General features: G+C 42.2%; 2 protein-coding genes and 2 long non-coding RNA genes across 8 annotated transcripts in view; 1 reads left to right on the forward strand and 3 right to left on the reverse strand.

Annotated features, from left to right (window-relative positions):
- Positions 1-804: 804 nt before the first annotated feature.
- LOC148054984 (uncharacterized) lies at positions 805-3,903 on the reverse strand. 2 transcript variants are annotated; one of them, XM_087763448.1, is made up of 2 exons: positions 3,881-3,903; positions 805-3,100 (listed from the first exon to the last, which is right to left on the reverse strand). In XM_087763448.1, the coding sequence occupies exon 2, from the start codon at positions 2,968-2,970 to the stop codon at positions 1,897-1,899; it is 1,074 nt and encodes a 357-aa protein (XP_087619574.1). In that variant the 5' UTR covers positions 2,971-3,100; positions 3,881-3,903; the 3' UTR covers positions 805-1,896. The 2 variants fall into 2 exon arrangements, with proteins under 2 accessions (XP_087619574.1, XP_087619575.1); XM_087763449.1 differs by lacking the exon at positions 3,881-3,903 and adding an exon at positions 3,785-3,838.
- A 3,184-nt stretch (positions 3,904-7,087) lies between these two features.
- On the reverse strand, positions 7,088-10,851 carry LOC148054985 (uncharacterized). The gene is made up of 2 exons (XM_087763440.1): positions 10,751-10,851; positions 7,088-9,463 (listed from the first exon to the last, which is right to left on the reverse strand). Exon 2 carries the CDS (start codon positions 9,443-9,445, stop codon positions 8,123-8,125), a length of 1,323 nt encoding a protein of 440 aa, XP_087619566.1. The 5' UTR covers positions 9,446-9,463; positions 10,751-10,851; the 3' UTR covers positions 7,088-8,122.
- Positions 10,852-13,636: 2,785 nt separating this feature from the next.
- On the reverse strand, positions 13,637-23,224 carry LOC148054986 (uncharacterized). Of its 3 annotated transcripts, XR_015706058.1 has the most exons (6): positions 23,097-23,224; positions 22,361-22,468; positions 21,792-21,911; positions 21,096-21,204; positions 14,265-14,367; positions 13,637-14,135 (listed from the first exon to the last, which is right to left on the reverse strand). It is a non-coding gene; the product is annotated as an uncharacterized LOC148054986 (long non-coding RNA). The 3 variants fall into 3 exon arrangements; XR_015706056.1 differs by lacking the exons at positions 13,637-14,135; positions 14,265-14,367 and adding an exon at positions 16,669-17,159; XR_015706057.1 differs by lacking the exons at positions 13,637-14,135; positions 14,265-14,367 and adding an exon at positions 16,669-17,159 and having other exon boundaries at positions 21,792-21,934.
- Positions 23,225-23,384: 160 nt separating this feature from the next.
- LOC148054987 (uncharacterized) overlaps positions 23,385-25,455 on the forward strand; it is a 55,149-nt gene continuing 53,078 nt past the window's right edge. For both annotated transcript variants that reach the window (XR_015706078.1, XR_015706079.1), the window contains exons 1-2: positions 23,385-23,411; positions 24,387-24,481. This is a non-coding gene — a long non-coding RNA (uncharacterized LOC148054987). The remainder of the gene's footprint in view (positions 23,412-24,386; positions 24,482-25,455) is intronic.

Genomic DNA, 25,455 nt, shown 5'->3' on the forward strand with positions numbered 1-25,455 from the left:
TCCATCTACTTCTTACCTTAATCCGTCCCTGATAATTTCTTCCTTTCTGGCATTTAGCACTTTCCCAGCACAAGGAGAATGCATGTCTCTTTCTCTCCACTTAAGCTGTGATTCTCCTCTTGAATATTTCACTGCTTTCTGCCACATTGTCAAACGCCCATTGGTTTTCCCAGCAACTGCAAAACAGCAGATGATAGCACCAACCTTTTGAAAATACTTGGCAATTAATTATCATTGCCGATCTGAATATCTAAGATAGAGTCAGAATGATGCACAGAAGCTTTTGTTGCTCTTTGCTAGCATTGTTTCTTTTTCTGCGATTTCCTCGGGCCTCCTAGCACTCCTGGCATTGGTAAGGAAGAGCCTGCCCACCCACTAATTGTTAAATCTAAATTCTGCATAAGGAGGGCATAGATATTCTTCCAGGCTAACAGCAGCAGCAGCAGCTTTGTTAGAGGCAACCAAACCCAGGGCAGCTTGTCACCATAATCAACTGATGTAGGTGTCTTTGGGATTTTAAGTAACAGCCAAGGGGAAGGAACATGCTCTGTGTTCTTTAAGTGATGGGGGAAAGAGACATTTCTGTGAAAAGGGTCTCCATTCAGATTTGGTCATAAGGCAAAATATATTAAGGAAGCCTGGCTTAAGTTGATAGGCTTGCAGTGTGGCAGCCTGGTCCTTTGATTCAAAGGAAATCTTTTTAAGGGTATGCTATCTTCCTGATGTGATTAAGCACATAAAGACAGTAAAACCAATCATCCTTTAAATAGATGCATAGCAATCAAAGTCCTCATATCCTGACTTGCCTTTAACTATTATTTTTTTTCCTCCTATGAACGCTGTTATTATAGGAAGCATGCAAGAACACAAGAGCTGGAAATGGTTTCCTTAGGGAGGATATTACTCTCCTTTGCATTGTAGTTTCCCAGCTGTGTAGTACAAGTCATTATTTCACTTTTAAATCCCCATGAGCTCTAGCCGAATAATTTGGTGCAAAACTCTTCTTTGGTTGAAACAGAGGGAAAGGAATTAGGCTATATTATTTTTCTGGTTCCCTTCAGCACCACATCATTTGTAAATTCAGTGACAGTTGCTCAACTACTCAGGTTTGACAGGAAGACTCCCCTCTGTTTAGGAGCTGTATAATTAGAGACCAGCATTCTATATGTAGTGGCCTGAAATTTATTTATTACTTGCAGATAACTGACCACCAGCAGTTTCTCTTGTTGGTTGCAGTCTGGAGACAGCTATTTCCATAGGCCTCCTGTCAGAGCCAGTTCACCTCCATTCAACAAGCACAAACCGTAAAGCAGGTGGCCATTAATAAAGCAACATTTCATAGTAACAAGTGTTAAAATGTGCCCATTTATTGATTGCAGTTGCAACACAGACTCCACTGTCCACAGAGCATTTCAACACAGTCAGTTTCAAATAGCAGTGACAGTCAGAGTGGGGCGCACAGACAAGTGTAATTTATATATCTGGCTTTCTTGTCAGAGAAGACTTAACCCTGTGCAGTCACACATAGGGAGATAATTATGAAGTGCCTAGCCCTAGCCAGGGTATATGTGCACATGGAGGGGGAAAAAAAAAAAAAAAAAAGGAAGAGTCATCTACATAAATAGACTTTTTATACTGAGATAAATTTAGCTCATGTCCATACGCCCTCCCCCAGGAAGAGAAGCAAAGGAATCACTGCCACCTGCAGAAGACAACATACCAGCTTTAAGTTTAGTATCACTTTTCAAAGCAGGCTTTACCAACACCCCGCTTTCTGGGTCCTTTAGAGTACAAGCACCCATTGGCATCTTAGTCTCTTGCAGGATCAAGGCAGCAGATTCATCACTTGGCTGCAGACAAACCGTCAGTTTGCTGCACCAGATTTCATGTGCTCTTTCAGTGCTTCTCTGGTTTTCCCCCGTTGCTAGCTTTGACCTTCTCCTTATCCTGCAGAGAAGCCTGGGTTTCTGCCAGACAGCATGGGATCTCTTTTGATGTCTGCCCATCATCACACACCTCAGCCATTTCTTCAGCTTGCTCCGATTCAAAAGCATTTTCTTCTATATCTTCAGTAATAGGAACCTCTGTATCTTGTTTCAGCTGGAGATCAGGTGGGGCTTCAGCAGCACAGCATACTGTCTCTTCTGCCTGCTCTTCTGCAAGTCTCTGCACATTTGTAATGCCCTCTCTTGTCTCTCTAGTCTTCCAAGGCAGCTCCGACTCCTCCATGGTGCACACAGCAGCTGGGGAGTCAGCTGCCTTCTGCACAGGCACTTCCCGATGAGCCGTTCCAACCCAAGTTTCCTCTGAAACACACACAGCTCCAGCCTCTTGCTCTGCACCAGTCAGCAGCTCAGACTCCACTACAGCAGGCTGAACCTTGCCAGGTCCACCTTGGACACCTGCAGACACATGGACTTCAGCCTTTACTGTAGTCTGTGTAAGAGGTGTCACTTCATGATCCTCACAGCTGAGTTGCTCGTCGGGTATACAGCTGCCAGCAGGATGCAGAACAGCTTCAGTCTTACTGCTCTCTTGTGGGCTTCTCCTGGGAGACTGGGCTGTTTCTTTTGACTGTTCAGCGAGTTCCTGGTGCTGCATCACCTCTGTGCTAGGTTTGGCTTCAGGGTCCTGCGACACCTCAATATCTCGTGCGTCTCCAGCAGTCACAGAGAGCGGGGCCTCAGTATGTTGTGCGTGTAGAGATGCAGCCTGCTCTTTTGTCTCCCATTTAGCCTGGGCAGCAGATTCACTTTCAGGAGCGGCCAACGCCAATTTTGCAGCAGAAAGTTCAGGGCCTTTTGGAGTCCTTCCTATACGTGCTGAATGAAAATGGTTCTCCCCCGTCCATGTTGAGGCATCACAGAACGTACGTGCGGTCCCCGATGTCTTTTTTCCTTTGGCCTTATAAAGAACAACTCTCTCAGGAAAGACACGGAGCCTCTTGTTCTTGCCAAAAATACCTCCCATTGCCAGAGATGAAAGGAGCAGCTCAACTAACTGTCGTCTTCTGGAGACGCTGCCCCACCCTGCTACGAGTTGCACACTGCCTGAAGAGGAGTAGGGAGCTCTGTTTCTTAATGAAGAAGTGGCTTCACACCTGCAAGACACGGATATTTATTAGCCCGTATCCATTTGGGGGAGTTAGCTGTCCAGTTCTCACATAGCAGTAGCTGCAGAGCATTGTCAGAGATCACAGAAATGAGCTAGACACAGGTGGAATTACACATGGCAGGGGGAGCACAGAGACCTTTTAAGAAACAACAGTCTGAGGAAGAGGGGAAAAAGACTCCCTGTCAATCAAACCAGACCACTCTGGAAAACAATTACAGCTTTTAGGAGCCAAGCAGACACTGCTGTTTGCTGTCTTTCAGCAGGATGGCTGCAGTGCCAATACAATTTTATTATACTACAGACTTCTGTAGCAAAGGTGCCGAGTTTGTTAGATTTTAGTCACTCCAGTCAAGGAAGTGTTTGGACTACCGGTGATAGACAGGGGCAGGAGGGAAGAGAAGCAAGGCAGGCAGAAAAAAGTTACACGTGAATTTAAAATTCACAAGACACAGTGTGGTTTATTCCTTAATAAGACTATTAAGAGAAGACTGCAAGAGGCACAAAGCAAACCAAAAAGTAAAAGAACATCTCCCAGCACAAAACTAACTCTTGAGAAACGAGGAGCGAGATCTGCCTTAAACACTTACACAGGTTAACGATAACAAAATTACCTGTACTCAAAGAGACCCAGACTCTAAAAGCGTGCATAAATTAAAACAAAGAACCATACCATAAAAATCAAACAGCAAGCCAGCTGACAGCCTCACAGACTGCACAAAACCACACCATCATCGCCCCTCACCCAAAGGCCCACATCCCTTCTTACCAGCACAGCTCCGCAATCCCCACTGAACACCCAACACCTGAAAGGCAAAGCCCCCAGTCTGGTGTTAAATAGGAGGAGGTGGTCACACGCAATCTCTTCCCCCCTTGGCTCCCAATGTTAGTTCCAGCAGGTTGTGAAGTTCCCTTACACTGTGTTTTCTGTTTTTCCCAGCCGTTTCATAGCCATTGGAAACAGCATATGGCTGTACTTCCTAAGTGCAGTTGATAACGTGATTAGCTTCGTTGTGGTCATCTGATAATTAGCATTGACTACTTAAAATAAAACTAAAGATTAATACGGTGCAGTCATGGACAAGGAAAACTGACCACTATTTATAACTTGCGATGGCGAGTAGCAGAGTAACAGCCGTCCTGCAGGCTATGTATGAATAGTCCTTTACTCTACAAATGATGTTACTGAAATTGTAGTCTCCCTTATTATTTTATATTGAGCAGTTAGGGGTGAAAAATTATCCCCCTTTCCACTTTTGTCTGTCTTCAACTGGTCGAGCCATGCAATTAGCTATTTTACAGTGGTTGCAGATTATTTTAACGTTTCCAGCCACAGCTGATCACCCTCTGTTGGCGTTAACATTACTGTATCGCCCTGGTTATGTTTACTGACGGGAAGTGAGTTGTAACGTTAAATAGGTCACAAGGGCAAAACACAAAAGCAAATATCCATTAAAAACAAACTAATCCCAGAGACATAAAGGCAGATCCTAAATATGTACTGCCAACAGCGATGGATCTGAACAAGACCAAAAAGATCAAAATAGCTGGATTCCAGGCATCTTTTTTTTACGTAAACAAACCCCGAACCTACGTTTTTTGATGCCAAATCTGGTTCAGCATCCTATACTTTGCCTAGCTACTATGATTCCCTTAATGCAGAAAACGCAGAAGGAACTTTTGGCAAGGTAATTCCGTGTGTGCAGCCAGTTCTGGGACCATAACATGACAACATTCACATCTTGCCTTTTAATGTGGTCTAACATCTGTTCTGCACGATAATAAGCAGGCCTCCGCACCTCAGCGGCTACACCGATCGCATATTTACAATGGCTATAAGGGTTTCACCTAACGTCTGGGGTTTTTTACGACAGCTTTTCAAAAGCCTTTTTTGTATACTTGCTATTGGGCTTCAGTGGAACTGAAATGGGCAGTTCATGATTTCTTTGACTCCTGGGAATTTCTCTGAAGTTAATCCATAATTCTGACGTGTGAGATACACAGATGACAACACATAGAGACTGTCACAGATCGGTGGCCAACAGAGCGGTGCCTTTAGGGACATTGGTGCTTTGCAAAACAACGTAACTGGAAAGAAATGATGCATCCGCAGCTCACCACTTGCTTCCGCATGGGTGAATGTTGTTCATTGCATCGCACACAGTTTTGCAAGTATATTTCCAAATGAGCAGAAGCCGATTTGCTGTCTGTTAAGAGACACAGCTAAATCGTGAAAGGCACAGAATGAGAGAAACTAGTAAATCGGTTAAAAATTGAGGAGAGATTTTTGAGACCCTACCTGTGTTAAAAGTGTACACCTTTGTTTTGAGAACGTTACAAGATCTTTTGAGTTAATTTGTTGATTACAAGTGAGAAAAAAATTACTACTGCAGATGTTGTAGATACTTATTTCAGTATTCTGTACAACGGGAAGATGCTTAGCCATCAGCTCATCACTAGGTGGTTGGAATATTTCTGAGATTCGAAGTATAAAATTTCTTACCCATTGTAAAAAATTGAGACGTTCCAATAACAAAGTCCAACTTAAACCCATTTGAAACAATCCAGAAAATCTCTTGCACGTGAGACACTACAGACTATGATAATGTAACACACAGAAGTGGAGGAAGGAAAACCTTACTGTCAGAGCAATCATGTCTTCTCTCTTGACTAGGTTTAGTATTTGTTCCAAAAGCCTTTTCTGATCTCTGCTACTTTGATATATTTAAAAGGGCTGTTCTAAAAACCCATACACTTCATTTTTTGACAAATAAATAAAAAAAAAAAAATCATAGACCTTACAAAGAGCTTGGCTCAGACGTCAGCTCACAATTGTGTTGCGTGACTGAATGCTGTACAACAGGGCCATTACAAAGCCTTTTAGATGGCATCATTGCTTATAAGAGCATGCTGCAGTCAGTTCAGGGCATCAGTCTTTGTGTTTTGGTTTTTTTTATCGCACAGAGTTCAAGCTGCTCCCTCTTACTAGAACTGTCTCTTCCTTCCAATGCACGTGGCAGGGCCTCTCAGTACATTTAGTGTGGCATCTCGATACATTGGGGGATCTGCCCAGGGGCTTCTCTCATTCACCACACAGCTGACATTGCAAGAGAATGACAGGCGATGTTTGAAAAATTTCCTCTTCAAAGAATGAGAAGGGCTTTCTGACACCGAGCTCTGCAGCACGGTTTGGATGCCAATGCTTAGCTTTTCCAGATGGTGCATAACGTGAACTTCACTGTGGAGTTTCGGCCTTCCCCTTGTTTCCAGGCTAAAGAACCACATGCCTGAGACTGCAAATGGTTAAGAAACATTTTCTGTAGCACACCTACTTCTTATAACCCTTCTTAGCAAAATTAACTTATCAGCCCATAGACAGGCATAAATGTGATAAAAAAGTTTTGTGACTAGGGGAGGCTGGGAGAAAGAATAGCAGTTAACTTGCCCAGTTCCCTGCTGGGCACAAGTGTTAGCAGCAAGGACCGCGTGACTTTCGGCAGAACAAATCCAGTGACATGAGCAAGTTTAAAAAGTGAGTCTTCAGTAAGCTTTGCAGAAGCATGTTTATTTAATCAGTTCCCTCCTCCTTTTAGGCCCAAGCAGCCCTTTGTTTAATGCCACTGTAGAGACAGCCCACCTCAGCAACAAATACGGTTTACTAGCTGAGAGAAGCCTTTTAGGGAACAGAAAGTATTACAGGCACCTCTTTCTCTGCAGCTTATAGACTCATAAGTGAAGGAAGATTTGTTTGGCAAGTCTTAGGTATAGGATGCTTTGTCAGCCTAAGTGCAGTTGGAAGGATGGAAGTGAAGGTGTTTACAAAGTAAAGGCTATCCCTTTACCAAAACACTTTCCTCAAAGCATTAAATTTCAGCCCTAACATCACTTGACACACTTAACCCTCACCTCCTCAGCTTTCAGCTCTGTGCAAGCAAAACAAATGAAGTCAACCAGCATGATGCTTTTAGCTTTTTTTTCCTCAGCATCCTTTCAAGTCCTGTTCCTCAAGCACACTGTAATGCCTAAAAGAACTCCAGTGTGCCATCTTACCACCCTCCCACATACACATCCAGGCACTTTACTCCAGACAGTCACAGAGTTTGTTAGATGGGCTTTTAAAAAGGAGTCACTCACCATTTCTCCTTTGATGTGTACAGAGAAGAGCACAGAGTAGTTTCAGTCACATTCTCCACTCTTGTTAATGCTCAACAATTAAAACATATTCAGTATGGGGTTTTGCCATGATCTTAAAATATTTTATTGGCAGTATAGAGTTAGGAACATTAAAAGTCAGTAGATTTAAGCTGCAATACACCGACTTATGCATTCTGATCAAGACTACATTTTTTTTTAAACTTCTGCATAAGCAGTACAGATTACATAAATGCTTCCACTATTACAAGAGATACAAAGAACAAGCCAGAATTAGTATTTAGTCACCTTTCTGTGAAAATATTTGTTCAATATCGACAATAAATCAGGGACTATCAATTGTACAAGAGAGGTATGCAGGGAGGTAGTTCAAACATTTGATTATTTCGAGGTAGCATGGGAAGTGGCTGTTAGCCTCACAGAATACATCAGACTCTGCTAGATTAGAGGAGCATTTGTCTACTCCATTCCCAGACTCTTAAGATTTAAGAGATGAAACCTCACACCACCATACCACACTGGGGGAATGCAGTGCCCAACATTGCTTCAGTGAAATTACAGTTTAAGTGAATCAGTTCTCTCCCAGTAAGGCATGATCTCCTGAAAAAACAGCTACTGAAAATAGTAAGAAACAGAACTATGACTAAGCTGCAATACAGGAGAATGTGGAAAGGTCTACTGCATACTTCACATATTGTTTAGCAAGACTGCTCTCTGAAGTCTAGGACACATTTTATAAATTACTGAGTTCAACAGCTTGAGTTAGTTGCTTCCTGTAGCTGAAACTCCTAAAGGCGGGTACATCATCCTTGCCACTGAACCCGATATTTGACACCAAGCCATTTGATCCTCAGGTCTCTCAAGCTTCAACATTTTCAGCCTCCGTTTCTCCGCTACCCCCAAGCACTTCAGACAGCGAGGGTGCCACACTGAGAAACTCAGCTTCTTGCTTTACAGGTATCTGAACACAAGTTAGTGGTTCTTCTGGAAGCTCTGTTGTTTGTTGCATGATCCCGTGCTGTGGCTCTGCCTCACTTGCTGCAGTTTCTGCATCATATTCCCTGCTCTCCTCATCTCGCGGTTCACCAAGGACTCTATCTTCATTGCTTGGCTGGTGTAAAACCTCACTCAGTTCCGCAGGCTCTGCATGGTGTAGGCTCTCCTCCTCCTGTGCAGCTGGCATACTAGACTGGGTCTCTTGCTGTAAGAAGTCAAGCAGCTGGTTTGGTGGCTCTAGAGATTCCCCTTCTGGATACAGGGACTCCCAAGCCATCGCAGAAGTAGAGTACATCTCAGCCATATCATTTACTATAACTTCCAGAGGACCCACTGCCTCCCTAGCCTTCTGCATAGCCTGTGCAGTCAGCAGAGACGCTGTCTCTACCAGACATGTAAGCTCAGCCCCCTCAGTGGGTCGAGGACTTATTTCAGCAAGCTTAGCCCTATCTGTCTCCTCCACGTGCTCAGCAGAAAGGTAGGTCTCAGCCTCCTCTGCCATCTGCACAGCACATAGTGGCAAGTTCCTTCCTATGAGGCTGTCTTCAGTCTCTGCAGGAGGCTTGATCTCACAGTCTTGGCCAGCTGCAGCTTCACTTGTGATTTCTATGAAGTTGAGAATATTTCTTTCTTGGGGAGTTATTCCAGCACATGGGCTCTCCTCACAGCCAGCCTCTGCCTGTTCATCAGGCCTCTCCTTGTCTGCAGCAAGCTTAGCATCCCGAGCTGTGTCTGTGACAGGCTGGGCCTCAGAAGCACGAGGAACAGGTTTTATTTTCTCTTCTGCATTACCCACTTTCTCTTTTTCTCGCTGGTTGTCTAATTGGGTTAAGACTTCGGTCTCCCCGTCTGCAGGGGCTACCAAGAAGTCCATGGAGTCCCAGGCTGCCTCCCATCCCCCAGTCATTCCCATGGGATCTGCAGCAGAGCAGGTCTCCACATTCTCCTCCACAGCATCAGCTGATGGCTGTTGGTCCTGGCTCAGTGACTGCACCTCTTCAGAGCCTTGTTTAGAGACTTCCAGGGCTGGTGTGGAAGGCTGCGTATCAATGCATATCGATATTTCCCCCGAGGTCTGTAAAATCGGCTTGGTCTCACTGATGTCTTCGTTTGCTTCCTCTGCATCCTGCTTTTTACATCTCCCACAAGTCACACAGCAGATCTGCTTGCTGAAATTGCTCCCCATGTTGTCCCTCAACAGAACCTGCAAGAAAGAACATATAACTTTCACAACAATGTCTCCTTGTACACCAAAGGTTTGTTGGCTTAGCTCCTACAGAGGTCTGTACACTTGCAGAGAGAGACTGCAGGGTCCTGCACGAAAGGACAGGCCACCCTTTACGTCAGAAGCTGAACTGAGTTTCATACACCAGAGAACATCCTCCTACCACACCTTGGGCAAGTGTCATTAAGGTAGAAGCAACAAAAGCACCACCATACAATCAACCAGTGCTAAGGCAGTTCAGAGTTCTTAGCTCCACACTTAATCAAGGATTCACGAGTCACCCAGGCATGTTTATTAATTTGCAAGGTGGCAATCAACACCAAGGAGTAGCTGGTGTTAGTTCTGTCAAGTAACACAGTTCAGGTGCAGCATGTTTACAAAGGCAACTCCTTCTATTTGAAGGGGAAATTGAGTTTACACTTTCAGTTGGAGTCCCTACAAAATAACAACAAAACGAACCAAGCAAACAGTCTTTGTTAGGATAAAAGACTTCCACTGCCCACAGTTGATCTCCACAGAGAAAAATATTTTATTCTAGTCGAAGCCACATAGGCTTGTTTTCTTCTCACGGCTAGTACAGGAAAAAGTCAGTTTCCGACTATGGGCTAATGAAGACAACACAGCCACACCATAATCCATTCATTATGTCCTGCACCAAGGCCCAAGTATTTTGGAGCACCACGTTTTCCAGCTTAAAAGCAGGCATCCAGCCTCTCTGCCAAAAGCACAGCATCATATTCACAAGAACTGTTAGAAGCATAAAAAGCTCAAGGCATTAAAGTTAAGCAAAGTACCCTTAAGTACTAAAATATTTCTGAAGTTAAAGCTTGTCTGCCTTCCTATTGAATGACAGCAGAACACTTCGCTTAAGAACCAGCATTCCTGATACTCACATGGTTTCTTCCAAGTTTCTGTGTTTGCACTTTCTTTAAAAAAAGAAAAAAAAAAAAAAAACAAGAAAGCAGACCATGCAGCCCTCTAAACACACAAGTAACACCCCCTGAATACTTAATGGAAAATTAAGCTAACGAATGTACTTTCATTAGAAGGAACCTCAGTTCTCGATAACACTTCCAGTATTTAGAAAAAGCCCCACATACTACAATTTTAGGACCCAAAGCGAGCTAAAAACCACACAGGATGATCCCAACCTCTTTAAATTTACACATTTCCCCAATACGCTTGTTTTAACAGCGGACACCATAATTAACTTACTGAAAAACCAGAGAGCTAGGTCAAAGATCTTACATTAAAATGGTTACTTACCAACCTACAGCAAACAAAACCAACAGAACACAACAAAAACCTCCCAAGTACCTCTTGGACCTCAAGCTCAACTTAAATAGTACTGAGGTGCCACACAAAACCGCTTCCCCCAGCTCCTTGAACATCAATTCCATGAACCTTTAGTTCCCTCGCATTCTCATTCCCTTCTGGGAACAGCTGTTAAGGTTTCACCCTTTATTTTACAGCTGAAGGTGTTTTATTGGCCATTTCGCATTGCTTTTTATCAGAGAGTAAAGTAAAAATAAAATGCAGCTTCTGTTTATTGCAAACGAGCGATCACTAGCAGTATACTCTAACAGCACGCTGTCGTAAAGCAAGATAGGCAGAGGAATATGCCGGAGAATGGTTTTCAAGGAGCAGGATGCGTGGGGAAGTTTGGGATTTTCCTCAGCTCCGCCTGCCATCTGCAGAGGGGGCAACTTCTGAAGTGCTGCTGGCTTCGCTACAGCGGGAACGGGGTCGGACATCCTCTAAGCTGGTCTTCTGACACCTGCGGCACCAGTCTCGCTCGCATCGTTAGTGGGCTCTGAAGTACCAGTACAAGGCTGGGGCACATATGAAATGGAAGGGCCGGCTCTCAAGTAACAAATGCAGACACAAGAGTAGCGACAGCCCTCGTTACACTCGAGACCCAGCGACTGTTACAGGAAGAATAAATACAGTTTTCCTTCTGGATGTTTGTAAATAAATAGGTCCCTGCTTTTCACGATTCCCTTGTTGTGACTGCAGACAAATACAAATCGTTTGAGGGCTTCTCTTCACCTCAGTGCTCGGAAAGTTTGAAATCAGGGTTATGGCTGCATTTTCAGTCCACGTGGAATTTTTCCTGTTGTCTGTAACGTCTATTGCCTGCCTAGAAAAAAAGACCATATCTGTGTCTTCAGTGTTAAGTCACATCCTTGGAGATCTTACCTGAACTACACATCCGTACTAAGTGAGGAGAGGGCACCCTCGAGGCTTTTACAGCACTCTTCCTCACATACTTCTATGCGTTTTCATAGTTCCTTTGCTTAGTGAAGAACATAAACACCCCAAGAGTGAACCTGACCGGGCTCTGCAAAGTGCTGGGTTGGCTCTCTTTTCCCCCCTCATCTCTCAGGGCAGCCTCTGCCTTGTACAAGTTTGCCTGACTGTGGCTCTTGAACTGTCATGGATTTCTTCTGGGTGGGTGGAAATTCCGCCTCCTCTCACGATGTACTTTTTCCTACATCCACAGCACGACATGGATGTTTCTGAAGCAGCAGGCATTATCCAGGCCAAAGCCAGCACAGGGTGCAGAACAGCGCTGGTAATAAGCCCATTGCTGGTGCAAATAATACTAATATTAAAACTGAACAGATACATTCCATTAACACTAAATACTTGCTACAATAATAGGCATAAAAGGTGGGGTTTTATTTATGGTTCACCCTCAATCTTGATTAACAGGGGAGGGACGCAATAGGCAAATGATCTTTTCCAATAGGAGACAAGAAAAGTATTTGTCTTTGTAAGATTTTTTTTTTTTTGACAGCTTCTAGCTGTTTCAACAGTTTTCACAGCCCATAAGGAAGTCCTTAGTTTACTTTCAATAATTCTCTCATGACTTTTACCACCTGTAAGCATGACTAGTTTGGGCCAAATTCAGTGAAACCCGCCTGATCAGGCCCAGTCAGGGAAAAAAAGACATTCAGTCAGAGTTAGATAAGCAGCAAACCATTTTATTAAACCCAGAGAGAACAAACAGTTGCCTCTTCTAAGCCTGTTCCCCAACATGAGCCCCCTCCACGTGAATTTTTAGCAGGGGTAACATGAACCTCCTTGCAAACAAAACCACTGATGACAGCACACGTGCCGGTGCTAGCTTGCATCTTGCCGCACAGGACGCTCACCAGCTATAGTGCAGGCTGCATGCTTGATGTAGATACAGTTTGCATATTGAAGTAAATCGAAAAAGGAACCAACACGCTTTTACATAGTATTGTTTTAATGTCAGAGCTGCAGTTGAAATTGAAGAGTGATACAATTATGTTGTATACATAAAAAAAATGAGCACGAGAAAGCATTTGTTACAGGATTGAAAAAATCCAGACATTGCATTGATACACAAATAGACTTCCTCACCTTCAAGGAGAAAAGAGTACAGCTTGGACTTATCCAGAAGAGGCTAGGATATGGCCATTGCAGGCACATGTGGAAGACTAGTAGATGGGAAAAGCTAAATAAAAGCTTTACACAAAGAAAACAGAACCTCATCTCAGTAATAGCAACAGGAGGGGCAGTAGCTAAAGCACTGAAGACATAAACCACCTGGAACTGAGGGCAAATTCTATTTGTGAAGAGAAGCATCCACAGGATATATACATCATACATGAGAGCATCCTAGTTTCAGCTAGGATAGAGTTAGTTTTCTTCCCAGTAGCTGGTACAGTGCTGTGTTTTGGATTTAGGATGAGAATAATACTGATGACACGCTGATGTTTTAGCTGTCACTAAGTAGTGCTTACACCAGTCAAGGCCTTTTCAGCTTCTCATGCTCTGCCAGGTGCACAAGAAGCTGGGAGGGGGCACAGCCAGGACAGCTGACCCAGACCGGCCAAAGGGCCATTCCATACCATACAGCATCATGCTCAGTATATGAACTGGGGGGAGTTGGCCAAGTGTTTGGGAATTTTCTTTTACTTATTGTTTAGTAAGTGTAATTGATTTATTATTTGAATTCTTTATTTTATTCATCCCTTCTTTTATTTGTTTTCTTCCTCCACTGCCCTATTAAACTGCCTTTATCTGAACCTGTGCATTTTACTTCCCCCCCCCCCCCCCAATTCTCTCTCACAGTAGGTATAGTAAGAGTTTTATTACAACTATTTTGTTTCCTTGGTGACAGCTGAAGTCCATGGCATTTTACATATATACACATACTCCAACCATTTATTTCTCCAGAACATGGTACACATTACTTTTAATAACAGTCTGCCAAGTTCTATGCTCCTACATCAAGGTTAAGGTTCAAGGCTCCCACTCTGATCACACCGGACCACTTCTAAGTGCGGTCTTCAGTCTTGCAGCACACCTTGATCATTCTCTCCTCAGGCAGGGGGCCCTTGCCAAGGCTCCTGGCACTCCTTTTCACATTTCTTTGCACCTTCCTGCAGCACCCCAGACTTCTGGAGTCTCCTCTTTGGCCTCCATCACAAGCTCAGCTTCACAACTGCTTTGATTTTAATGTAGCCTCAGGTTCACATGGGAGACTGCTTAGTGCAGTGACCAATACAGCAGTTGCAAGTGTTTGATTTCTCAGAGAACAGCAAAAATCTTCCTTATACTCTATTTGTCCCCCACACTCTCAATATCACAGCAGCAACATGCCTAGATGTTGAATCAACTACAATAATATATTAAGTGCACTTAACACAGGAGAGATGGGTCTCAGCTGAAGCCAAGCACCTTCTGGTGACTAGATCAAGAATTCTCCCACCCACAGATAAACAGAACCTCATTAGCACCCACATACCTGAGCCACTTCTGAAAAAGCAGTTGCCTGGTTCCTTTGGGAAAGGTGAAAGGGCAGAACACCTGGTGAAACAGTCATTCTTACTGTGACACAAGACACTGATCTGGAGAGGGAGAGATGGGGGAAAGAGCATCAAGCCTAAATCTTCTCAGCAAGCAAGCTGTTTCATAGACTTGTAAAGAAAATGGTGCACAGATTCCCCATGGGATATCCGAAGCATCCAGATGATCAGGGAAATCCTCACTTTTGGGCCCAGAGACTTACAACCACAGTACCGAGGATCCACAATTTAATAGCGAAGATAATTTACTTTGTATAAAAGTTGATGTTCTGTTACACAACACTGGATAGTGCAAGTATTCTCAAATAGAACACAGGGCTCCCCTTTGTGGGGTAAGTAACAGTACAAGAACTCACCTACTCCAACACATCAAAATTGCTTTAACAGCATGCTTTGACAACATATTTTGACAGGTGCTTAATTACAGCAGTATTTCACTCAGCATTACATTTCCCCTTTATTGTTTTACTAGCAGGTGGCACAGGAATATACACCATGCCTATCAAACAGAACTCCATCATATCATCTGCTGAAAGTTAAACACAAAGCAAAGCTGTTAAGTATTACACACTATCCTTGTTTTAGCATGCATCCAGACAAGCTACAAACCCCATGCCCAAAGCTCAGCCCACTACTTCTCCACACATCCCTGGACATTATTTCCATTCAGTTTCTTCTCGCACCATTCCCTCTTGTAGCACATACAAGATACCATTTAATGCCATTTTAAAATAATATTTTACATCTGTGTGCTTGCAACTTGTATTTAAATACTGTAACTTTGATTTATGAGTCTTGACATGTTTAAATAGTAAGAGAAGTCTCATTTTACATGTTTTAGCCTACGCATTCTTTGCGTCTACTGCATTGGAGAAAGATACACACACTTGTCTTGGAAAACCTTAATTATTTGACTCAGAACAGCTATAAGGGGATATATTGCTGTGTCAGAGCACTCACACAGGCCCACAGTGCTCAGACATCAGTGGCAAAAATCACACTGCTCCACATCTGGCCACAGGGTACTGGCTGAACACCATTTTGCCTCTGCTTTGCCAACTGGCAAGACCTTCCAAAACTCAAGCATACCATCACCTGAAAGCAGGTCTGCTCTAACAGCACATTAAGAGCTACAGATAGCTTCAATATCCCCAAGCAGGGCCCAGTCACCTGCCAGGGCAATCAACCAGGTTGCCCACAGGCACTCTGAAGAGGGTATATCAGCAGAGAATCAGCTCCCAGTTCCCACACTTTCTCAATCTCTTCCTTAAGTATGTCCATGTGTACTGAATTTAGTGACCATCATCAATATGCCAGAGTTCCAACACAGAGAAAAAGACAAGAGCTTGATTTGACTGCAGATCAAGCCCCTTAGCTGTGACATGCCTGCCCAGCATGAACTTGAGCTCTCTCCACCCTTTAATAGGCAAGAACAAGACTCTGCATTTTATATCTCATGTAGCTCTTATCAGACCCTGTTCTCACTCTTCTCATAACTCTATTCAAGTCTCCAGGTGTTGTGCATAGAGGTAAGCCAAGCTAGCTCACTTAAGACTGTTCCAAGAATAACAAAGCTTAGAAGCCTAGACTGACCAGAGGAACAAGCAGTAGTGAAAGCAGACATAACTATCTCTGTAGACCAATGTCAGTTATGAGTGAAAAAGATGCTTTTCTCCAAAACCTTGAAGCACCCCCCCCACCTAAGTATGTACTGGACTGAGCATAAACAGGGTTAGCAAATAGATGAAACAGCTACAAGACAACTTAGCAGCACAGTAATGAAAGAAGGTATTTTAAAATAAAGTAACTGCTTTCAACAGAAATTTAACTTGAGAGCACATGGTTCAAAAAGCTTTGAAGAATCCATGTTGCAATCATCTCTTCAAGTTAGAACATCAGTGTAGTTTGACAATCTCAATTAGAGAGCAAGACCTCTTTTCACCTTATCGCAATTATCATCAAGGACTCTGTTGTTCAGTCACTGCAAAGAAACCACAGTAATTGCAGGAGAGCTACATTAGCTCAGCTTTTAGACTGGTCATCCCCCCCATCCATTATCCAGTGGGACTCCTTAGGTCTAGTTACAGCATCACAGGAAAAAATTACTTAGTTGTAATTGGATGAGCAAGACAGGTTGAAAACACTCCAACTAGAGTGCCAGCTACAGGGCTCAGGTTTCTCCAGGTCCCGCATTGGTTTTCATGACACTGAATCTAACCATGGCCTTCACACAACTGCATTTACATTCAAGCTGCAAAAACTGTAGAATATCTAAGTGCCAATAACCACGTCTCAGTAGTACAGGGCTTGATGCATTAAGCAACTTCACCAATGGTCTGGAAATATTGCACATAAAGTATTTATTTTTAACTCGGTTATACCTTCAGATTTTAACAGACACTTCCAGTATTTACACAACTTCCCAGAAGGCAGTTACTCATGTAACAATACAGACAGAACAGAATCAGTCCAGTTAGAATACACATCTGCTAGGAGGCGGTAGCTCAAGTCACTAGAGAGATCATCCAGTGCAGGCAAATGACACTGGTAAGGCCATTTATGAGCAACAACAGGCATACCAGCTATCATCCATTAGGTACCACACTATGCAACATGCAGAAGGACAACATATTGCTAAGGGAAAAACCCAGCCTGCAGTTAGACACAAAAGATGACACAGTTGCTATGAAATCTCCCTTCTCTTCCAAAAACGAGACCATTTATTAAGCAGGCATAGCAAGTCAGATACTTGAGAGACTGTCAGATAACGCCTATCATCTTCTGAATGCAGCAATCTGAGGCAGAATAAGCTCCGGTCTTCCCCACTGCATGGCCTGCAATAGAAACAGAGCACAGAAATACAGCCTACCTGCCTCAGGCCAGAGTGTACAGTTTTATACAGAGTTAAATCTGCCTATTCTACTCCCAAACTTTTCTAAGAGAACTTACCAGCACAGGGACCCCTCCTTTCCCCAAGGATGCAACCTGCTGTTCAGAAGTCAGCAGCACTTACAAGCAGCATGACTGTCAGAAGATGCTTTTTTGTTCACAAGTCTAAACCCACAAAGAGTAGGTCTCAATCTGGTAAAGCAGCTATTACACATGCAAGAGCACAGACATTTAATACAACAGAGCATAGTGAACAACAAAAACCTGATGTCTGAGAACTGGTAACACTAATAATTATACTGCACATAACTGACTCATTTAATACAACTGGGATAGTCTCAATTGTTAGAAAAACTGTCTCTGGAGAACAATTGCAAACACCTATCAAGGTCATCCTAATATAAGTGAATAATGTTGGCAGCAATACAAATCGCCACCTACCAATGCAGTTTCCAAATCTGTTGGGGGAGTATACATCCTACTGCTGACAATAAAGGAACTGCTAAATGCAGTTAGGCTTTTTTATTATTTATTTGTTTCTCCCTAATTACACTTATTTCTATACAACACTGATGGCAGTCTATCAGCATTTGTTCATTCACTAGGGCATTTCATGATGCCAAGTCAGGCTTAAAAATAGACTCCTGTGTTACAGAGCTCAGTTTGGATATAATTTCTTGCATGGAGCATGAATGGTTATATGGATGAATTTATCTTGCAGCTCTCCAGCTTGCTCTTAGTTTCCCAACCCGCTAAAACTGCATCTGTAATCATGCAGTAGATTGCAGCAGGCTATTAGTTTAGAAAATGATCTGTTTATACATTTCAGCATGCCAGGCCAACTTCCACAGGCATGCAGGATGATAAATGATATATCCTGGCCAAATTCTGTTTGGCTCCTTTACTTCCACATGCTTATGGACACCAGCACTCTAGTTTGAACTCTGGCCCTCACACTCCTGGGGGGGGCAGAACTCAAGCTTTCAGCAAGGCAGAATCTCAAAGTTTGATTAAAAACACAATAAAGCCACTTTGGGGGTTGAAAAGATGTTAAACTGCCTACATTGATATAGCCACAGCTAAGCAGCTCCACTACCCATGTGGTCACTGTGCTGTGATCTAAATTTAATTAAGAGGCACTTCCACAGGGACAAAGAGGCTTCTGAGGTAATACACTGTTAAAAGGGCACAGAGTCAGAAATTGGCAACAGTACCGTGTCAGTAACGGCCTTATCCCAAATTTTAGACTCCTCTCCTCTTAGCAGCTGTCAAGTGTCACTTGTACACACAGCACAACCAGAAGGGCTGCAAAGGAGTTTTCTCCATCAATTGGATAGCAGCTTAAGTATTCTGTAGAAAGACAGGTCAGTTTAGGATGACAAGCCTCAAACTGGGAGTAGAATGCTGATGAAGTGACATGTGGAAGTAATAATTGTGTGTATTTCTGGATTTGGGGTGAAAAGCTGCATTTTTTTTTCCTTTCAGATTAACAAGAAACCCAGATGACTTCCCAACTTTCAAAGACAAGACAATATGAGCCCTACTTTTTGTGATGAGGCTAGAATCCATCCTATTATTCTACCACTCATTTCTGGGCTGGAGATTCAAACTCAACATACCACAACTAAGACCAGGACAGGTGCATGAATCGCACTTTCCAACACATCCCACTTTTCTGGATCCAACACCTGCCTCTCCAAGGCCTGCTGTTCCTCTGTCAATCATCAATTTGCAACTAAGATAGCATGACATTTTAAGGTAACTACTGAAAATGCATTTACATTGCTTGATTTCAAATTGCTATATCTTTACTCCAATCCATTTAAAAACTCTAAAGAGCCATCACTTAAAATTAACCCAATAAAAAGTTGATAAAAACCCCAATATTGCCAACAAAACATCCTGTACTTTCTTTCTCCCCTGATGATCGCTTCTAATTCAGAAAGCTCATTTTTCCTCACTTACCTTAGAATGAGTAGGGAAGCATCTTCACCTATATGGCAAGTACCAGTTCTACAATATGTCACACTATATGCTTAGAGAGCAAGAAACAAAGCAGTACACCCTTAAATGTAGTTTAAGATTGGCACACAGCTGCTGCAGAAACTGCACCCTCAAGAACTCTAAAATACATTGAGACCTATCATGTAATGCTAACACTAATATGAATCATTGCCTAATTAGGCAGCTTCTAACAAGCTGAAGAGACCAGGCACCTTCTGGTATTGTCCCCTCTCTCCAACATATTAAACTTGCCAGACTATTGCTAAACATGTATGCTAGTCTTCAAGATATCATCTAGAAAACAGGTTAGTTACAACAAATGCATCTATTCACAGCAGTACTGAGTTCTGCAGCCAATGGTTTCACAATCAAGTGATATCTTTCACATTATTAACTTTATTGTCCCTCACTTAAGCATTTCAAAGTCAGAACTGTAAGAAACATCAAGAGCCCAAACTCATTCTTGTATTCCTCTGTAGAAGAGCTTACTTGGTGGCTTTCAAAGTTACAGAGCTAGAATACATAGTAAGCAGAGAACATATGCACCAGCTCTCACAGACTGATTAAGCAGAAAGCCCAGGTCCTGTAAAGGTGTTTAACATGTTCCTAACAGCCCCTGTAACAGGGATGGTTACTCAGCATGTGAAGCTAAGCATCTTGAAGTCTCTAGGCCAGGATTAAAATTCAGGTTTGGAATGAATACTCCTGGGAAAATTCAACAGCTGGTCAGCCACCAACAGAAAAAAACAGGCCTGTTGCTTTTCCTGTGTGTCATCAGTACAGTGCACTATGCCACCCACCACCTTTTCAGCATGCTTCCTGACCTAGCTACGCTCTGACCAAGCTTTCACTGATTGAAACAGTATCCATAACTGGATCAGCACACTTCTCAGATTATTGTGAGCCTGTTTCACTGAACCATTGTATTCCAATTTCAGACAGTAATACAGAGGAATCCTAAAATCCCCTAGATAACCATAGATGTACTCTGTGCTCCAGCACCAGTAATATGCCTAGCATAAAACCCACAACATCCTACTATTACATTTTAAAATGTAACCAAATTTAGGACTAACTAAATTCCTTGAATCCATGAAATTCAGTTTGAGGCATTGCCATTTATATCAGGTCAGAGCCTACCCATACTTTCTCACTTTTTACTCAAGTGCCAAAACTTGCTAAAGTACAAGAGATCATACAGATAATTTACACAGAAATCAGGGTAGCACTCACTTTATAAAAGCTGCAATAAGTTCTCTGGAGAACAACTGCACAACCAACAAAGATAACCTTTATATGGGCAAATAACATTTGCAGCAGTATAATCATCATCTCAGGTAGCCCCTAATCTGATAGGGGATTACACGAAATGCAACTGCTGATGGTTTGCTTTGTTTTGCTTTTCCCTGACTACAGTTATTACCATCAAGTTACTATACAAAATGCACAGCAATTCATAAGTGATCCATGGCTACAGTAAGCTTTATAGAGCAAAATAGCAGACTGAATTATGCTGGTGATTCTAAAACAAGAAAGAAAATTCCTACTGATACCGAGATCCCTCTGAATCACTTCAGCATTGAAAATTATTTCGCAGGGATGTTCCACTCAATAGCCCGCAGAGTCCCAGATACTAACAAAAACCAGGAATTGTTAAATACGCACATATCTGTAACTGACTTTGTGCTGCAAGATTTCTCTTATGTCATGCCTTGAGATGACAGTTCTTGCACATAAGCAGCACATGTAACTAAACGGATACTGCAGTGACAGACTCTCAGTATGAAGAGCAGCAGGGAACATACAGAAGCATTAAGCAATTAAACAGGACTGTGAGGGTGCACCACAATGTACACACAGCTTTGGAGTCAACATACCTGGAAGCGACAGCTTCAGGGAAGGGGGCTGAGAAAGTAGCAGTTCTTGTCAGTGCTGTCACAGGATGATAGAGGAATTTCATTCTGTCTTTTTCAAGTCATTAACTCGCTGCACAGAAAAAAAGTACTGTAGTATAGCTGAAAATATGCAAGATACCCAAGTTTTTGCTATCCATAGAAAACACATTTATAATAAGAAAGGTATTGAGGTTGGGCTGTACTTCCACAAAATCAAAAAAACTTAAGTTAACAAAAAAGCTAAGTTAACAGTTTTAAATCCAGACTAAGTTTGCTGTCTACTAAAACCAGGCCAGAATTTCACCAAGTACAGGGTTTTTTTAGTACAATGAAATAACCAGCCATACTTTTAAAAACAAAAGCAAAACCAAGAGTTCTTTTTTAAATAGAACAAGGGTGGAAGACCACCACATAATTTTTACTGTTAAAAGAAAGGTTACAGACAGAGAGTGTGCAGAGGTGGCAGTGGTGAGAAGGACAAAAAGGAGACACCAAGGAAGACTTACTAATAGATCAGAGAGGGTAACAATCAGCAGTCAAGGGACTGGAAAGGTGCAACACTGATGTTGACAGAAGAGGGAAAACAGCCAGCTTACTTTGTTCTAGATAGTATTAAAGGTAGAGAAAGTGCAACAGGAGGTAGGCACAACTAGTAAGCAGATATTAAAGAGGTGGTACCTGCACAGCAAATGGCCTCCTGAGGGCAGCACAGCTATCTTGTACTTTCAGTTGTCAAACATCACATTTTTCTGACACTTCATCCACCTCATCTGGAACTACCCAGGTCATTGAAGTTAACTCAGATAAGAAAGAGATTAAAACTTTAATGGAGACTAGGTGAGTGACATTTCCTGGGGCTACCAGGGACACTCTACAGAACAGTCAGAACCCACAAACACAAAGCCTCTTAATTAATTGAACACAAGAGTAATTGCAAGAATGAAGACCCCAAGGACTCTGGACCATACCTTTTCCCTTTTCTAGCACACCAAATGAAAGCTAGCTTAGAAGAAACAATGACAGAACAGTCAAGCAATTTTGGAAAGAAAGATTGGTAAAAATAAATAGAACTTCAAAAGGTAGAATAAAATTAAGTAGGGCTCTCATCAACATAGCAGAGAAAAACCTGACTTTTAGAGCAGTGTCTAGAATTGTATGGAAGCAAGGGGAGAATATAGTCACAGAGCTTATCAACCCAACTAAATGAGAATTGTATCTCACACTTGAAGACTACCTTTCAATCTCACCTTGTTCACAAGACAAAGCTTCTTTCTACTTAATTGCAATCTCCAAGCCTCTGACATCACATCCATTAGATCATTATGAGCTCCAGGCTTGGTTCACGAAAGGTTCAGCTGAAAAAACAAAGTCAGTCCCCAGCAGGCTTACAACTGCTTACATACAGCACAGGGTACCTAGTTTATTAGATAGTACTGCTCAAACACCTCTAAATGATTAAGTTATCTGCTACAGGTTACAGGAGCAGCTGTACTGGCTGCTTACTGAAGACACACCCAGGCACATTTTTTTAATTATTAAAAAAGTTTTGGTTTCCCACATTTTTTAACATGTTTAACTGAAAGCACCCCAGGCCTTACAACTCAGGACATGAGAAATTCACCAACGCTATTTATAGTATAAGGCATACATTTGGCTCCTAATCTAATTACTCCTCACCTACAATTATCCTTTAAATTGTGTGCAGATGTATGGCTTGCTTTATATTCAGTGTATTTTACATTTACTTTTTCAGAAAAAGCACAGACTACATTTAACTAAAGACACTAGAAAGATATATGTTAATTCCAGCAGTACAGATGCATAGCAGCAATATGTAATTAAAAACACTAATAAGAAGTTACCTAAAAAAAAATTTTTACTCAACCTCTAAAACAAAAAGCAAAAAACTGAAAAGTACTACTGATATATAAAGTAGACCGAGATCAGAAACACAGCTAAAACAACATTAACCTTTCCCCTCACCTCCCTGAGGAAACATATCTTCCACTGCTGACCACCAAGAAGATCCCGCAAGCAGAAAACGGTGGTCACCAGCCCACAGCCCTCACCACAACCCCCCTTCTCACAGCTCCCAGCAGCGCCGCTCCCGCCCCGAGCGCGAGGTATTTGTACCCGCGCGGGCCGGCGAGGGGGCGGGCACAGCTGATCCCGCGGAACCTTCTGGAAGGGGGGCGGCCCGGCGCCACTGCGCATGCCCGTGGCGGGCGCTTTAAAGGCACGCGCCGGGCTGCTTCTCGCTGCGTGGGTGAGGTGATGGCGGTGGTGTCGCTCGGCGTGGTGAGAGGGAATTTTGTATGAGGGCTTTTAGGGAGAGAGCACAATGTGTATATGGTTGAGAGTCTCTGGTTTTTTCTGTTTATAAGCTAGGTTTTTTTAGTCGTTGGTTTTTCATAAGTGTTGTTTTTAGATTTGAGAGCTTTGTTTGGGGGTTTTAAGTAGTGAAGTGAGGGGTTAAAAGCTTTTACTGAGGTAATTAGGAGTACCTGGGCTGTGCTTAAATTTAGTTTGGCTGTGTTGGTTTTCTTATGAAAACAAAAAGGGAGTGTCTTAAGAAAGATTACCAAGGTAGGAAAGTATTTCTTTGCAACAAACATCAATTAGTAATTGCTATGTGGATGGTATGGATGCTTGTGCCTTTATTGTTGTTATTTGTTAATTTCTTTAATCTTTCTGGTATATTTTATTTTCAGAGTAGAGATAGGGGATTCCCTTTGTAAAAAAGGGAAGCCCTGGTTGCCTGCAGATTGCTCAGGATTGCACGTTAATCAACTGAGCAAGCAGGTGGATAAACAAATGGGTTATGCGTGGGTTTACAGAACTGGCGGTGTATTCTCATTTTTGTTTAGTTAGATATAACCTTCTTACATATGAGTAGGTTTAATAGGTGAGGCAGTTCTGATAAAGGAAAAAAGCATATGTCTAAAGGTGAGCTGACCATAATAAGAAAACACAGATGCTGGTGCTAATAAAAAATGCATGTTGGGGCTGTGTGATAATATTGAAAATTAATAATGTAAAGTTAGGCAGAAGAGTGAAAGATGAGGCTGTTATTGCTGGGAAAGAAAACAAGTACTCTGTTGCTGTTTTAGCTGTATCAAATAAAAGCGAGGATGTGTATGTGTCTGTGTATGTGATTTTCCTTGGTTTTCCTCTGTTTCAGTGCAACTGAGGAAAAAATTAACTTAGCATAAATGCAGAGAGAGTATAACCTTGAAAAAGAAAAATAAATAATTGTTATTCTTTCACTTCCAGAGTTGCTGGAGATAGAATCAAGTGTCAAAACCCAGGAAAGAGGGGTAGAGAAAGTAAAAAGTTCAGTAAGATGAAATCTCCTCAGACTAAGGAAGGTAAGTGTTTTGCTACCCTGTTTAGAAGATAATCGGTTAGAGTGCAGGCATGAGAGCACTGTTCAAAGACTGGAGGCTGGAGTGTGACTAACTTTATCTGAGACATGATGTAGGATACTAAAATTGCCTAATTCTGGATATGGGTGGTGAAAAAACTGTGTTCCAGGTATTATTAGAGACAACAGCTATTCAAAACTTGATTCTTGCAATTTTGTGAATGTAACATGCCTGTTAAAATGTGGCTTTAGCTTCTACTTGTGTTGAGGCTGAAAAGTAAAATTTGTGAGATGATTTAACTTACTTTGGTTCTTCAAGTTACAAGGTCATGAAGTTGCTTTGTGAAATACCTTATGAAATGGATTTTCTGTGTGTGCTCTTAAGACATAAATAGATAGGTCTGGGACTGAGATCAAAGGTTTGCTATGACAGTAACTCTCCCTGGTTTCTATGTAGGCTATAAATGAGGCTTATTTAGTGAAAGTTGAAAGTCTCTTTTGTTCTGATTTCAAAACATGTGTTAAAATAAATAATGTGTACCTGTCAGAAACTTAATACTTCCTTAAGCTTCAGGTATTTGTGCTAAGCAACCAGGCTGTGTGCAGACTAACAGAGCATTATGCAGTATAAGCAGTTACTCTGTTGGAGAAGAGGCAACTGACATCTCAAAAATGGCCATTGCATTTAATTAACATATGTTACTCAAGCCGTACATCAAGTTGCAAAATCAATACAGCTTGTAGGACAAAGAGCTAGTACTGTTGTGCAGTTTTAGCCAGCAAGGAATATTAAGTTTCATCTTATAGAAGAGTTGTTTATTGCATGTAATTAGGCTAATGTATATAAATCTGCAAAATACTGCCTACTTCTATTAGGTAGAAGCTACTTTAATTGGAAGGTGCTTTTTCAGCTGTAAGGAATTGAAAAGTGCACTAAAATAACAGGCTTGAATGGATAAAGCTGTTGTGTAACTGAGA

This window comes from Nipponia nippon, unplaced genomic scaffold (genome assembly GCF_047370975.1).
Source record: "Nipponia nippon isolate SJK-2023a ecotype South Korea unplaced genomic scaffold, ASM4737097v1 scaffold_28, whole genome shotgun sequence".
Taxonomy (NCBI): domain Eukaryota; kingdom Metazoa; phylum Chordata; class Aves; order Pelecaniformes; family Threskiornithidae; genus Nipponia; species Nipponia nippon.